The sequence below is a fragment of the Triturus cristatus genome, chromosome 3_2 (assembly GCF_964204655.1).
Source record: "Triturus cristatus chromosome 3_2, aTriCri1.1, whole genome shotgun sequence".
Lineage (NCBI taxonomy): Eukaryota > Metazoa > Chordata > Amphibia > Caudata > Salamandridae > Triturus > Triturus cristatus.
The window spans coordinates 1119926264-1119940015 of NC_140584.1; the positions used below are offsets into that span (position 1 = coordinate 1119926264).

Consider the following 13752-nt stretch of genomic DNA (forward strand, 5'->3'; position numbering starts at 1 on the left):
TACATAAGGTGGCGTATGTCAAATGTCCTGAATTTTAAGAAGGACTATTATCCAGCATATGCCAATGTGCAATCTCCAAACTGCCACCTTATGACTTTTAGAGTTTCCAAAAAAGATTAAAATCAGATGTGGTGGCCTCATCTTTTGCTGCTCTAAAAATATTGAATTCGCCTCCTCCATCATTCCAGTTGACAGAAGACCATCTTTAAAAAAAGAGTTAAATACATAATTATTTGACAACTAATTTGCTACTATGTACATGCTTTCTGTCAGTGCCAGGATGCCTGTGAGGGTTGCAGAGCGCTTTACAAAACAACTATTTTGAAACAAATAGAATAATACTGCTCTGATGCCTGTCGAGGTGTCACAACTTAATCCATATATGATGTAAGGAATCATTAGTCAGCTGGGGATCTAGAAGAAGGAGTGCTACTATGAGATCTACTGTGCATTTTACTGACTGATTCACACATACTTGCCATGAAGATAAGCGATATATACCCATTGGCATTTTATGTAGATCCTGATCCAGGGTTTGAGTGGCTGCCTTCGAGATTGCAGCTGGAGAGGTGGCACTTTGAACAAGCAGACATTCTGCAAAAATGCTCTTCAGTGGTGAATGGAAGCAGAGGTGATATCTGAATAGAGAGGGAAAGTAGATACTGGCAATAGTGTGGTCTCTTTGGGTAGCTTAATATTCCACGCTCAATCTATGCATGTGTCAGCAAGAAGTTCTGTTTCCTCTACCAGGGTCTGGCAGGCATCCCCAAGGGATGCTCTCTCCCCTCTGGTTTGAGAGCCACAACTACCCTCTAATCTGTGTATACAATTTAAAATAGCTTCACCACCAATTGAATAAACGATTGAAGAAGCCTCACTTTTAATAGCTGTCTTACATAAAAAATATATGCACACCCTATGCAGGAAGACTACGGCACATCACATCTGTGCCAGGGAGAGCATGAGAGTAGTTACATCATGCAGCATTGATTGTTGCTGATGATGTTGGTGACTCAGATATCATCACTAGCATAGCTTAAGCCTAATGAGGAATAACTTGTTGAGAACCAGAGCCACCTAAGTTGTATAACTCTACCCATACTTAGATTGGATCCAAACAATTTTTTGAGGTCCACCACCCAAGAAGATAATGTATGAGTGGTGCCCTTGTTCTTACCCAGAGGCACCCACACACACGTTTTGAGGCTCTTCCCTCAATGCAGAAAAACATGAAAAAATGTCAAAGACTTCTACCAAAAGAGATTTACAAATAATTGCTTTTGATTCCTCCTTTATGAGACTCCCATTGATGTTTTCCAGCTCCACTCCAGATGCCCCTATATACAATTGTTCAGGCTAACTTGCCTTGCTGACAACATCCTGAGAAATGTTATCTGCTCCTACTCAGATGATAACGTGAACAGGTTTTCAGAATTTCTCCCTAAGGAGAGCTGTGAAATACCACAGGAGCAACCAACTCAATTCCTGTCTCTTTCCACATCAGAAATGCATGAATGAGCAGATCGAGGTACCCGCCTCATGCTCGGAATCTAGCTTTGATAATGTCACCGGGGTAAGCAGATCGCTGAGTGAGCAGGTAGAGATGATAAGCAGCCACCAATAGACACAAGGGACAGGGACCTATGCCATAATCCTGCACCTCCTCCACATCACATAAGCCTCCCTGAGTTTTTTCCTCTTTGCAGCTTGCTGTACAAAAAGTATGCTGGCTACAGTGCAAACGTCCTTGCGCTATGGTGCAAGGGCGCCTTCATCTTTTGGGCATGGCAACCACATGTGTGCCACCGCAGGGAGAAAAAAAAGAGTTGAGGCACTTCTAAGTAGATGTGGCACTGTTTTACCTTCCCCATTCAAGCAATACAGAGCAGCAACAGCTCTGCGTTGTGTGAACTCTTTGTAAATATGCTGCATAGTTCATAGTGACAGACTGACAGTCTTATTCTCTGCAGCATTTGCTGTATGTCTTTCCTCTTCAGGACTCACCTCATGGATCCCTTGTCCCACCTTTTTCTTCCCATGTGTGCCTCTGAAGGGGTGTGTGGGGGAAGTGTCTAATCAGATGCATTAGGACGACACGCGCATCAAGCATGACAAAACATGACAAGGGCATTTGTGTGATTGCTGTAGTGATCTATAAGTAATCTGCAACTCACAGGTTTGAATACTCCTTAAATAGCTTGCCATTTTAATACAGATGATGCAAAGAGTTGAATGGAATCTGCCAATCGCAGCTTCCATTCCAAGTACAGATGCCCAATGTGACAGGTGTCTTGCCGGGGACGGTGCCAGACCTCAGGGTCAGAGTTGCACAGTGCTGCACCATACCTGTGAGGTGTAACACCTCAGCTCATCCATCCAATACTAGATCTTGCCACCACCGAAGATCTCCTCTGTCTCACATAATCAGCCCCATGAAGATGTGGCCCTCTCAAGTGCTGGGGCACATCAGACAGCTCGACCCTGCCAGCTGGAGAGAGCTCCATGAAGAATGCATGATTAAACAACTACCACTTAATTAACGAATGCCTAAGCCACAAAGGCTACACAACGATCAAAGCCAAACAACTATGTACTGAAACACGACTTAGTGAACCTCGAAAATTAATCTGTTGTATATATATATACGAATCTACCACTACGTTCAAAACAACGCATGTTTGAAACACGAGCCTTAAAAAAGTAAATAGATTAAACAGCACTTCTAACAAAAACTATTTTTAATAAAGAATCTTGTGTCTCCACTGTTCCAGGGACTCACGCTGAAGCAATGTATTGCTACACATCAGCCCTTTTCAAAGAAAACTCAGTAATGCTTTTGCCGCGACTATTACTAATTGTGTTACCTCTTTCCGAAAATCCTTATCTTGGAAATTGGGTCATCACTTCCGCTGGTCACTAATTGATATTTGTTAATTGCGTGCTGTCCAAATAGGCGAGTGTGCATTTTAACCGTACCGTGTCAAGTTACATCTAACCACTAGATGTCAGTATTGCCAAAATTACTGTGCTAGTGCTGTTCATTTGCTGCTAAAAAACGTCTGCCTGTAATGAGTCCAGTTTTAGTTTTTGCAGTAGGTAGGAGATTTAAACTCAAGGTCATGAAACTGTACATGCTTTTTAGCCTCCTACCCTTGTCACATCCTTTAAATACCGATGGATCACTAATTGTAGTGCTTGCTTTTAAAAAGATGTTTATATTTTAGTTTACATGATTACAAGTTTAATTCTTTAGTTAAACCAATTATACTAATATGATCTGTTGAAACCATTTACCATATTTGTGTACTTATAAATACTCATACCTCTGAACATTCGTTGTAAATGAAGTAGTGGTTAAGGAGGTCGTGGTTCAGGATTCCTTGTTAAGCTCCATCATTGGTAGAAATTCGTTATTAAGGTCGTTTCCCCTCCATGAAGCCTGCCTAACAGCAGAGCCCAGCCCTGGCAACAAACACTGTAGCAGCGTGAGTTTGTTAGCCAAGTCATGAGCCTGGCCCAGACCCAACAAGCATTGATCAAAGTTAGGGAAAAACTGTAAGCAATTTGCATTATAGATAGCTAGATAGATAGATAGCTAGATAGATAGATAGATAGATAGATAGATAGATAGATAGATAGATAGATAGATAGATAGATAGATAGATAGATAGATAGATAGATAGATAGATAGATAGATAGATAGATAGATAGATAGATAGATAGATAGATAGATAGATAGATAGATAGATAGATAGATAGATAGATAGATAGATAGATAGATAGATAGATAGACAAGAAAAACAGATAAACAAGAAAAGCAGTATAACAGTCCTTTGCATGTGTTTTACACCTGGACTGCATTTTAGTTTGTCATAAAACATAGCAGAGGGCTGACTGGACTACTTATGGTGACTCTGAGTATGGGAGTAAAATAGTGTCTCCATTTTAGTTCCTGTGAGGGCGACAAGACTAACATAATAGTGTGTGCCCTTCATGGGTCCCATACAGGGGTGTAACACAGGCCCCCGCAGCCCCAGAGGAGCGGGGGGGGGACCCAAGCTCCAGGGGGCCCCCTCAGAAGAACAGTCTTGCTGGAGAGCTCTTGATTGAGCTCGGAGGGGGCCCCTTCACTTTCCTTGCAGGGAGGCCCCCTCAATTTTCCTCACGCCAGTGGTCCCATAAACTATTTTCACTGTATTAAATAGCCCCAATCACAGTGGGGAGGAGAGGAAGATGCTACAAGGGAACAAGTGATATTTTATCTTAAAGGTACAGGCCCTCCAACACTTACTCCCCATGGTTCCATAAAAATACACTGTAAGAATGGCACAAAAATATACCATTCTGCAACACCAGCAATATAGTTTTAGCTCTGTGAGTGCGATGCTGGATCCGCCATTTTGCCTCTCTCCTTTTCTGGTGGGCTCCCAGCATAGATCATATTCTTATTATGGCCTTCAACACTGTAGGGCTGGGCTAAACATTTTACCAAGGTTCATTCTCTATCAATCAATCCGTGACTTATAAACTACTCACCCTTGAGGGCCCCAAGGTGCTGGGGGTAGGGGCTGTGTCTGTGGTTCAATCGAAATGCCAGGTCTTGAGGTCCTTCCTGAATTGAAGCAGGGATGGCGATTGCCTGAGGTGCAGAGGCAGGGAGTCCCAGGTCTTCACAGCGAGGTAGAAGGATTTTCCTCCAGCCGTGGTTTTGCGGATCTGTGGGACGGTGGTCAGGGCCAATAGAGCGGAACGAAGATGTCTGTCGGGGTGTGGAAGAAGAGGTGGTGTTTGCGGTTTGCAGCTCCAGTGATGTGCGGGGCTTTGTAGGCGTGTGTGAGAAGCTTGAGTATGATACTTTTGTTGACAGGTAGCCAGTAAAGGTCTCTCAGGTGGCTGGTGTTGTGGTCCTGGCATGTGATGTTCAGGATGAGTCTGGCAGAGGTGTTCTGGATGGTCTGCAGTTCCTTTTGTAGTTTCTGGGTGTTTCCGGTGCAGAGTGCATTGCAGTAGTCTAGTCTGCTGCTGACGAGTGCATGGCTCACTGAAGCTCTTACAAAAGAAGCGGCGCGTGTGGAGAAAGGAGGACGTGCCAGCGTTGATTTGGAAGTTCATTGAGAGTGAGGAGTCCAGGATAATGCTGAGGTTGCACTTGGCAGCTGTGGGTTCGTCAGTGAGGGAGAAAATCAGCTGGGTGTCATCGGCGTAGGAGACAATGTTGAGTGGGTGGCTCTGACGATGGCTGTAACGGAGCCATGTAGATGTTGAAGAGGGTGGAGCTCCGGGAGTATCAGCTCTCAGTTCTCTGCCTACAGACACCTGGATAACATGCAGCTATATACTCATTCTTTCCTAAGAGTGTAGAAACCTGTAGGCTCAGCACAGACTGGAAAAAAGCACCACTTCTTCAGTTATCTCATTCATGGTCCCCAGACCGCACACCTACAAGATGCTTTTTCCTAGTTCATTGTCATTCAAACACTTTTTGTGTAAAATCACCGCAACCGCAAAGATCCAGCATCATTGAGATACAATTGATTTGTGTTGAAACGTATTCATACAGCATGACAAATTACGTTTTTGTGCTCCGTTGCACTACTTTGTCAAGGGGCATTCCATGGGTGGTACATGGGTCATCCCATGGAACCACCCATGCTTTTTACCGCCAGGCCCTATATACTCAAAAGAATAGACAGCGCTCTACCCCAAAAGGGAATGCCTCTTAGAGACAGGCATAAGGTCTGTGAAAGGTTTTCATTTCTCAAAACCTTTCCAAATGTATATGTGTGCTGAACCGTTCAGCATAGATACGGAGTAGGATAATGGTTAAACTATATCTAAGCATAGTAATTAGTACGGAAAGGTTATTTTTCCTGTAGAAAAGCCTATGCATGACATCACACACACAGCATTACACTATGGCGCAAGAGTGTGCGCATTGGCACACTGAAACCTAATGTGTGCCACTATGGAATAGAGAAAACATCTCTATATATTTGTAGATATTATGCTGTTATGATCGCTTTCTGTGACGCAACACAGCAACTTTTGTTGCAGCACTGTTTTGAGACAAAAGTTGGGAAGCAACCTTTACAATGCGGTCATTACACCGCGATACCTTTACAGAGTGATGTAAGGACATCACAATTCTTTACAACTAATTCCATTAGATGGCGCTGAGGTATTGGAAATACGTTTCCATAACCTTCCCTACTGTTGCGCAAACTTTAATAGAAATAGTAAATAATACTATTTCTAAGTCCAGCGCCCCCCCCCCCAGTGGAAGTCGTTGTAAAGACTTGCGACATAATACATCGCGTACTAACAACGAGTTCATTGTAACAACCGCATTGTAATTGCACGTAATGCGCCATATTCCAAAAGGTAGTAGATCTGCCCTGGAGAGTTATAAGTGTTACCACCCCTATAAGGAAAGCTAAGGCATAAGGCATTTTCTACAGTCTTTACAGTCAGTGTTACAATAGGTTTCACATGTCAAAGTTTTAGAAACAGACTAATGATCTAGAGTAAGCTTTACTTGTTCTCTCTGTGTGCTCTCACACAATCCATGCAAGGAGTCCTTACCTTCATTAGGTACTAGTTTTGCTGAAAATAAAAATAAAACATTGCATTAGAAAAATCTGTGAACTCATCTGCAGGTCCAGTACAATGAGTTTTGTGACCACAGAAAGTAACTGCTTGCCATATCCCCATTTCCTGTTCTGTTGTGACAACCTGTCACTCTCCACCCTTGGAGCTCTTGGTGGGAATCTGCAGGCAAGTACCTTGCTGAGCAGGCCTATTTACCAGAAATTCTTCTTTCATCATAATGTAGTACCTGCATTGGATGTGGGTGTGTGTCTTTGAATGCTTTCAATACACTTTTCAGTGATTCATAGGCAGATGTAGCATGCACGGATTACCACCTGTTTTTGTTGTGATTGAGAATGCACTGATTACCACCTCTTTTTGTTGTGACTGAGCATGCACTGATTACCACCTCTTTGTCTTGTGGTGGAGTATGCACTGATGACTACGCTTTGTGTTGTGGTGGATCATGTAGTGATTACCACCTTTTTGTGTTGTGGTGGAGTGTAGGAAGCTGTCTCTTTATTTGATATATCAATACGCTGATATGCCATGTAAAGAGTCCAGGGGTTCCCTTATGTGTGAACAGGAGCTTGCTATGCAATCCCAAAGTGCACTATTAGGGTATAGTGTGGTCGAGCAACCCTAGGCTTAACGCAGAGAAGTTCAGGACATTTGTAAATACACACAATGATTAATATATGACAACACGAGAGGGAGATCCACACCAATTTAAACAAATGGCAAGTACCTTTATAGATGATTTAACATCAGATAAAAATCATTCAGATGAGTACTTTTATACAGATTATTTCTTTTTACTTTAAAAAGTGGACACTGTGCAACGTTATCCTATGGAATGAAGAACAAGTTCTGCAAACAGGTACACTACATTGATTTACAGGACCAACCTCCACGAGTTAAAGTGAGCAATGGGTAAGGTCCAAGGCAGCACAAACAGTACACCAACAGCGGCACAATGGCAGCCAGGTACGGGGTAAAAATCAGTATTGGGAGCACAATGCATTTCAGTGGGGATCGGGCACTGTAAAAACAAGCTGCAGGCTCTGGCTAGGAAGGAAGGGCTCCCACCCTTCTCCCGATAAAAACGCTATCCCAAGTGTTTACCAAGAATTATGCATTTAGTATATTATTACATAGGACCTCATGAGAGCAATTAATTTGCTATGGCCATAAATTAGATAAAGATAAAGCAGAATGTTGAAGGTTCTCGATAAATTTCAAAAAGGAGATTCATACTACACAGATTTCAAATTACAATATATAAACATCTGAAAATATTAGTTGATGTTCTTCTGAGATGTCTAGAGTGGTCAATTGTAATACAAATGTTTCAGCCTCAGAGGTCATGATCATGGTTTCCACAATATTTGGTTCAAGAAATTAATCCTCGGTGTGTTGAACCAATTATCTAGATATTAAATTACTTTTGAAAGACAGTCTGTTATACAAGCCCTTTAAAACATGACAGGCTATATTAGGCAATTGCAGATTCACACTAGCTAATTAGTGTATTTGCAGCCTTCTGCAATAGGTGGATTACCCTACAAAAGCTGGCTCCTGCACACAAAATAATGATTTCTAGAGCAGATACATTATTTCACCAGGCTATATTTCACAATGAGCCGTTGTAGGCTGGGGAAAGTACAGTCAAATGTAAGTCACACCTGACTTTTGATGACTCTGTCCCAGCATAATAGGCTAATCAAAGCAATATGGCATATTGGAATTTGGAATTCCCTGATTGTACATTTCATCTAAATAGCTAGTAGGTTTAGAAAGTGACCCCCTTAAGAATCAGGAATAGGAAACAACAGTCTATCTTTTCACTCAGCAAATCATTGTTTGGCATTTCATGTGTGAAAGGTAAGAAGCGAGTTCAGCTAATGCCCATTAAATTATTGGTCTCTCAGCTGTGACTGTGAGCTAGTGTTGATACCAGCGTTCACATCAGCTACTCACACACATTGCTGTGATATTTCATAGGGCTCCATCATCTCCCCTCTATTATTCAACTTCTACCTAACCCGCTTACCAAACCTGATTAAATCGTTCAACCTCACCTGTTCCAAATCATTTAAAAAATGGATTGTCTGGAAGATTTCTACAATTTAAAACTTGATGACTGCCTCCAGGTCATAAAAACACGGATGATAAATAACCATCTAAAGCTAAATAAGGCCGACCAAGAATATGAGTTGCAGACAATGGTTAGAATTCCAGCCTACCCTCATATGGCCTAAGGAGCATGAGTCACCACCAACAATATCAAAATGAGTCAGAAACCCTGGGGTAACAATGGATTCAGATCCATATTTGATACCACCAGTTCATAATATAAAACAGAGTGCCTTCTACTATATTGCATCCTTCCATAACATGGATACCTATAGAAACTGCAAGCTAATCTCACACTCGTAATCTCCAAGCTTGACTATTCCAACAGTCAATACCTTGGCGTACCTGCATTCATCATATGCAAAATACAACTCATTCAAATTGCTACTGCAAGAATTCTCTGCCTTCACCCAAGAGAGCACAAGGCTCCATGCTTCCAATCACTCCACTAGCTCTCTATAGCAAGAATGGCAATGTTCGAGGCAGTTTTTACAGAGTCTGCAAGGAAAAGGACGGCTACACCTATACACTAATTTCAAAGACTCCAGGTTTGCACCGCTCAACACCATACCACCTTAGCATAAGAAATCTGTAGGATGCACTGCTTTTTCAGAAAACTACATCCACACATTCCAGCAATTTGAACCAGGAAAGACAGTCACAACCTAAAATCCAATCTTCAGCTTACTATCCACAGATTGGAAGCAACACAACCATCAATCAAATTTCTATAGTCAGGTAAGTTAATGAGGGCTGACCTATTGTTCTCTGGGGTAATATATAGTTATTTAACTTCATATAACATTTCTAGCTCACACTTATACTAATACCATCAGACTCAGAGGTTGGTCAGTCGCCAACTATAACTTACACATCTTATATTCACATAAGACCTATCTACTATGAGGATTGTCCATTACCAGTACTGTGCAGCCAATAAACAAGCTATCACTAGCATGTCATGATTGAAAAGATCCGTCACACACTGTGGAGCAATCAGAGGGATTTATTCTAGCTCAGCAATACAGGTCCCAGATATAAATACACTATGGCTGCTTCTTTATATTTCACAATGCCACTCAGATATAGGATGATAGTAACAATGCACATCCCAGCAGATCTCTCCACTTCTCTCTCCCTCCAACCATGCCAATCCTGCCCACACACAAAATGTCTGATTGAACAACCAAATGCTGTAACTATATAAGCAAACTATAATCATAGGTAATACCATAAAGGAACATGCACAGCTGTTCAAAACTGCTAACATACTTAAAAACCGTACACTGTGTATGTGTCTCTCCCACCTCATCATCTACCACATTGCTACGGGCTACGTTGCATGACACGATAAGCGCACTTTGTTGTGATAAAGCATGAAGTGGAACCACTTCCTACATAGAATCTTAAAACATAGACATCAACATTCTAGCCACACACCAATCTACATGTCATAGGCTGCTGCTCATGTAAGTATGCACTTCATTGCCACACATAGGGGTTGTAAGTGCTATGTAAATGCTGCAATAAAATATAATACAATATTTATCACGTATGCATCACCAAGATTTGTTTTAATCTTGTTGAAATCCTTGTTTCCATTGCACTTGAGAATAAAAACCAAAATGTCCTTCATTTCTGCTTTCATAATTGCTTATTTACAGGTATTTACATTTTTTGTGTATTAGAAACAAATTGACATCCTGCAGTCTTTCTTTTCACACTTTTTGCATGCAGGGCCACTGGAATTATGGCATTCTGCAGCCATGTAGTTTTCCACATGATTATGAATTAGCTGCACTTGCCACATAATTCACCATCTGTGGCATAATTTGCAGATTTAAAAAAATAAAGTTTCATGCTCAATCAGATCAAAAGTTACCAAAACACTACATCTTGTGATGTTGCACAGTGGAAGGTCCTTCCCAAATGTTGAATGGTCCCCTTTCAGTTGCTGATAGCTGCATTTGGATGTAATACTGGTCCTTATGAGGTGCAACTGTTCCCAGATAGCGCTAACGTGTAAAAATGGCAAAATAATAAATTACTACTATCACACAGGTGTGCTGCATTAAGTCGCATAATTTGTGTTTTTGATTTCGACATAATTTATTCAACCATGCCAAATAATTATGATTTGGTCCTCTCCAGCCACATAATACCAGTTGTCCTGCCTGTACCCTAATGAGATTGTCACAAAGTTCACATTGCAAAATCGTCTCACTTTGCAATCAGAGAAAGAAAAGAAAATATTTCCACATTAAGAGTAAGCCCCAATGTGTCAGAGGACATAGCCTGACCTTTAACCTCTGTCTTTGAACGAGCAGTCAATGTATCAAGATAAAAGAATGCATTTTATTGCTAATTCACCTTCTGAACTCCACCGTTTTTTTCAGTTACACTGTATTCCTTCATGCAAATGCAGTGCGTTAAGAAAAACTAATTTTAAACAGCTTTTCATAAATTCCGTGGCAGCTGCCTCCTACATTTGCGGGGTGCAAATATTAGTATGGGCCATGGCGACGGCCCTGGCTTAGGGTTCTCTCCTTTACTACATCTACTTGGGACTTACAGTGGTAGCTAAAGTTTGCCCAATTGGGGAAGCAATTGTACAGTTTTAGGAAAGAGCTCTGGAACTGGGGACCTGGATAGGAGGAACCCTGTGCACTTTCAGTCGAAATCACAAAACTTACCAGGGAAAAGGTGGGGGTGACCATGTCAAAAAGGGTCATTTTCTGACACAGGAGCTTGCAGTTATTACGGCCTCTTTGTGTTTTGCGGTGATTCTATTTCAGCCATGTGACATTGGTCTTAGCGATACCAATATTTCAGTAGCCAGTGTTTTAAGTCCTGTGATTATGACGTAAAATGCTAAGAAAGATATACTGAGCGACTGAAGGGCTAAGTTGCTTTGCCGTGCTTAAACGTACAAACTGGAAATATAGTAATCAGTAGATGAAAAGAGCTATGTGTAAAACTGTACATATCTTGAATTGGTAGTTTAAAAAGAAATATTTTGAGAGTGCTTTAGTAGAGTTATTTAGTATGAGTTAGTATTTTGAGAATGCACTGGTACAAAAAAAAACCCAGAAAACATTAAAAAGAAGCTCAAAGGAAACTTCAAACACTTCAAACAAGTGAAAACAAATTTAAAAAAAATCTTTAAAATAACGAGAAATCGACATAATACCACCTTTTACTGAAAACACGATATAAATATTTTCAAGTGTATTTTACGCATTCTTCTTTCTACATGATATGGATTTCATGCACATAAGGTTTGGATGCTAATTACAGATGCAGTGACTCTCCAAGTTTTAGATTTCAGTGATTAAATTCACATAAAGTTAGACATCAGTTGAGTTCCATTCTGTGTTCATTTGTAAAACAAAAGAAACAACTGGGAGCACGCAGCCAATGCAGCAACGCAGGCAATAGCCTAAACTATGAATACATGTGGAACGGATGAGTTACAACTTCATTTATTTCCACTAAATCAACAAGAATTTTGAAGAAATAACAATTTAATAAGCAATAAAACCAAAAAAACGGATAAATGCAGGTTGAAATATTGAATGGCAAAAAACAAACTTTTACAAACCCTTGGAGACTCTCTGAACTTAAGGACTCAGCCTACATCTTTACTCACCTTGAAGAAACATATACATACTTACCTCTTCCGCTTATCTACTGAATTCTATTGCATTTGATTCTTAGTTTTTCATAAAGCAGCTTGATCCATTTTAATGCAGGAGAGTTACATAAATAAATAAAGCACAGTTTAATCCCTGTTTTCTAACCTCCATGTGTGACAGTCACATAAGCAAGGAGTAGGATGAAGCACTTCATTGTGGCCTCTGCAGTGTTCCAACAGAAGGAATTCTCTGTGTGTCTCTCTAGCACCCTTCAACTGTCTTAAAGTGAAAGCCCTGAGTACTATGGCCAATGGAGCAGCACAAGCAAAGGATGTTTTTGAAATTCAAACCAGGGGTAGGGCTAGTCCTTAAGTCTTTGTTTTGTATCCAATGTTTGAAGAACATGAAATAAAGATTTCCAGAATACATAATTCACATCACCACGCCAGGTACTACTGCCAAATAAGGCCTAGATGTGCGTCACTACTTCTTCATCCAGATATTTGTTTTGCCTCTTCCCGGATAGTGAGATTCACAGACACTTTAATTACATGTTTATTTGCCAGAAGTAGAGTACTCTGCATTGCACACAGTGGCGGCTGGTGTCATTTGAAAGAGCTGGTCTTACAGTTCTGGATGAGTACCCGGTGTTGAGCAAGTGTGGCGAATAACGCGACTCCTGGGGTTCTCCCCTGAGAAATGTTTGAAAATCGAGTGGGAAAATAGTGATTTCCAAGAAAATTTAAGAAAGCAAGATGGTTAATAAAGCAATTGTGAAAGTGTAGTTATGACATCAAGAGGTTTAATTTGATATTGACGTAGGTAGTTGCTTATTCAGTATAACCAAAGAACTTTATAGCAGACTGAGATAACAATACTGAATCCCTCACAGATTTCTTTCTTTATTGGTAACTTGGGGTGTTACCAAATATAATGCTACTCCATTTCCTGGCCTCCAAGGAGGTAAGAGTCAGCTGCCTTTGCTGGGACTCCAAAATATGACCTGCAAATCATTGCAGATGTCTGCAACAAGCATTAACTTACTGAGCCTTCTTGCGTCAAACTCGCAAAAGCTCAGAGAAAGGTACAGAGAAGAAATCAAGTGTTGCTCAGTGAGCTGACAACAACTTTCAATATACAAAAAACAGCTACTTCAATGGAGGAACAAAACAAGTGATTGTGCTAGGTGATTGAGAACCCCTGATTTACTTATGTTCGGCAGTCTTGGGCCTCTCCTGACCTCAAATCCTGTGTATAAAGTATAAATGCAATATTCATTAAAATTATTCTCCTCCTCCTCATATAACGATTGAGGATGCAAATGCTTTAATATTTCTTCCCCTTTGGGCTCCCAGGCAGTGCTTTAGCAAGACTCATTCACGTTTTTCTACAA

General features: G+C 40.9%; 1 protein-coding gene across 3 annotated transcripts in view; it reads right to left on the reverse strand.

Moving 5' to 3' along the window:
* Positions 1-12655, reverse strand: part of LOC146859222 (uncharacterized) — a 106041-nt gene extending 93386 nt beyond the window's left edge. For 2 of the 3 annotated variants that reach the window (XM_085646957.1, XM_085646959.1), the window contains exons 1-2: positions 12525-12655; positions 6583-6603 (exon numbers count right to left, since the gene is read on the reverse strand). In XM_085646957.1, the coding sequence (XP_085503083.1) occupies positions 6583-6603; positions 12525-12573 (70 nt within the window). In that variant the 5' untranslated portion in view covers positions 12574-12655. The remainder of the gene's footprint in view (positions 1-6582; positions 6604-12524) is intronic. The other variant, XM_085646958.1, reaches the window with a different exon arrangement.
* Between the last annotated feature and the right edge of the window lie 1097 nt (positions 12656-13752).